The sequence below is a fragment of the Phaethon lepturus genome, unplaced genomic scaffold, assembly GCF_000687285.1.
Source record: "Phaethon lepturus isolate BGI_N335 unplaced genomic scaffold, ASM68728v1 scaffold26996, whole genome shotgun sequence".
NCBI lineage: Eukaryota > Metazoa > Chordata > Aves > Phaethontiformes > Phaethontidae > Phaethon > Phaethon lepturus.
Genome location: NW_010546007.1, coordinates 16,117 through 18,322, shown reverse-complemented (window position 1 = coordinate 18,322; position 2,206 = coordinate 16,117). Strand labels below are relative to the sequence as shown.

The 2,206-nt window shown below is 55.8% G+C and overlaps 1 protein-coding gene across 1 annotated transcript in view; it reads right to left on the bottom strand.

The window, feature by feature from the left end:
* Positions 1-439: 439 nt before the first annotated feature.
* SOCS7 (suppressor of cytokine signaling 7) overlaps positions 440-2,206 on the bottom strand; it is a gene marked incomplete at both ends in the record, with an annotated part of 12,702 nt that continues 10,935 nt past the window's right edge. Inside the window, 2 exon segments of the mRNA XM_010289166.1 lie at positions 440-597; positions 955-1,090. Of these exon segments, the coding sequence (XP_010287468.1) occupies positions 440-597; positions 955-1,090 (294 nt within the window).

The window sequence follows — 2,206 nt, the reverse complement described above, 5'->3', positions numbered from 1 at the left end:
CTTAGGAGTCTTGAACTCTCTTCTCTGTACGAAAGAGCTGGAGAGCAGAAGCGGCACCACAGAAGCAGGCTTCACCGTCGCGTGCCTCCTTCCCACCACAGCCTGACTCGGGCTACAGGATGGCAACAATCAAATTCCTAGTGGGGAAGAGAGAAGGGAGAGGGATCAAACAGCCCGCTTGACACGGCAGGATTCGCCCCAGACCGCAGCCGGTTTGGCACAAGAGCGAGCACAAGCTCGTGCGGGTGCAAATATGCACCAGAAAGCAGCAGAAGCCTCATTCCCCTCCCCAAGGAAAGCTGGGCAATGGTAAAAGACCATGGAGTGCACAGCTACAACTTCTTTGGGAGAGTTTTGGTTGGTTTTTGCAGTCAGAGGGAACAGAGCAATTTACGCTTCACCCCACAGGGCGGTGCACAGACCAGCAGCACACACGTACCATCAGTGACAGCAGCAAGATGGGCGAGGCAGCCTCGCTACGTGGAGGATTCGGTCTCCTGCTTCTGTTTGGAGATGAGCTGAGCTTCCTTCAGCGACAGATACACCTCCTCCTGCGGGTCGTAGTAGTAGAACTTGCGGATGTAGGAGATCAGCGGCCTGGGGAAGGTATGGGCAGAAGCTTTAACCCTGAGCCACAAGCACGCCAAGCTCCACAAAGGATAACCAGAACCTCTCCCCCAACCCACCCAGCACGGTCACCTCCAGCGGGAACAGCAGCCTGTACCCCGAGGCTGTGGCACTGGCAGATAACACCCCACTCCTGAGCTGGTCACCACTCCCACATGCATCCCTACACACCACCGGACATTTAGCTTCCTGTCCCAAGGCTGAAGAAGTCAACTACACGCTCCCAGAGCCCTTGCTGCAGATACAGACACCTCCTCGTGGTGGCTGCGGCGAGGGTCAAGGAGGAAACCAGAGGGACTGGCCTGGGGACGAGTCTTCAAGACTTACTTGGGCAGCGGGAGCTCGGGGATGTGATCTATTCGGACCAACTGCCTGATCCGAAAGCGGCAAAGGTGCTGAAGGGATTTGACATTGCTGAACCTGGAGACTGGATACAGGAGCTGGACAGGCGTTGGAGGGAGACCTTTGGAAAAAAAAAAAGCAATATTGGAGACAAGTGTTATATTAGAAAGGAACCGCTACCATTTCAGAAAGGAGAAGCTGGCTCTTGGGAACCGGAGCTCTCCACAAGGCTGTGTCCGACAGCAGATCCCCCCAGGAGCCCACTCCTTCAGAGCGGCTTGGGACTGGGTAGCCAAACCTCCCAGAGCCGATACCCTTCTGGCTGCAAATTATCTCCAGCCTTCCTAACAAGGCGACAACAGTTCTGATGTGATGGGGCCGCTGTGGAGAAGCAGACCCTGGGACACCGCAAGCTCCTAACCACCCCCTCTCCCAGGACTAGTAGACGAAGCATCACTTTACACTGAGAAGCAACAGGGTTTGAGAGGGCACGGAAGAAAGCCAAAGCAGAAGGCTGGCAGCATGACCGGCACGTAGGCTTTTCTCGGCATAACCCTTTGGGTAGTTCTAGCGAGGCATTAAAAAGCCGGGGGATTTGGTCAGCTCAAGCTGCGCCAGAGCTGCTCATTCTTGGGGTCACGAGGCTGGGCACAAAGGCAGAGGCGGCAGCAGCTTCGCTCGAGCCAGCTCCCCACGCAGGGAGCAGCCTCGCAGGGCTGAAAGCGCTTTGCATCCAGCGGCCCCACAACCTCCTCCTCCCCCAAAGTTAAGAGCAACAATCGAGCCCACAGAACCAAAAGGTCGGCAGGAGCACCAGGAAGGATCTTTGCAAGCTGGGTTCACTCGCAGCACAAGGTTTTATCTGTCTTTACAGAAGGATTCAAAGCTAGTTACACTCTAACCCCCTCCTGCTGGCTTGTCTCAGAGGGCAAAGGAGAGAAAGGAAAAAAGGGAAAGCTCTTCACACTAAGATGGGCTCAAAACTGCTCCAGGCAGCTCAGGAAGCTGTGAGCCAGCTTTTGAGAAAGCAAAGAACAGCAATCAATTGAAGGCTGGATTCTCCCCCCACCTCCTTCTCCTACCAAAAAGGAATTAGCCTCTGGGAGCTCAGCCAGCGACTACAGGGACGCAGCACGAGCTCCGCACGCTGCGCTAGCCACATGCCTCGCTGCCAGGAGCCAGATGCGAGCTGGAAACAGCCCCCTCCTCTGAGCAGCAGTTAGCATTTCAGCAGGCG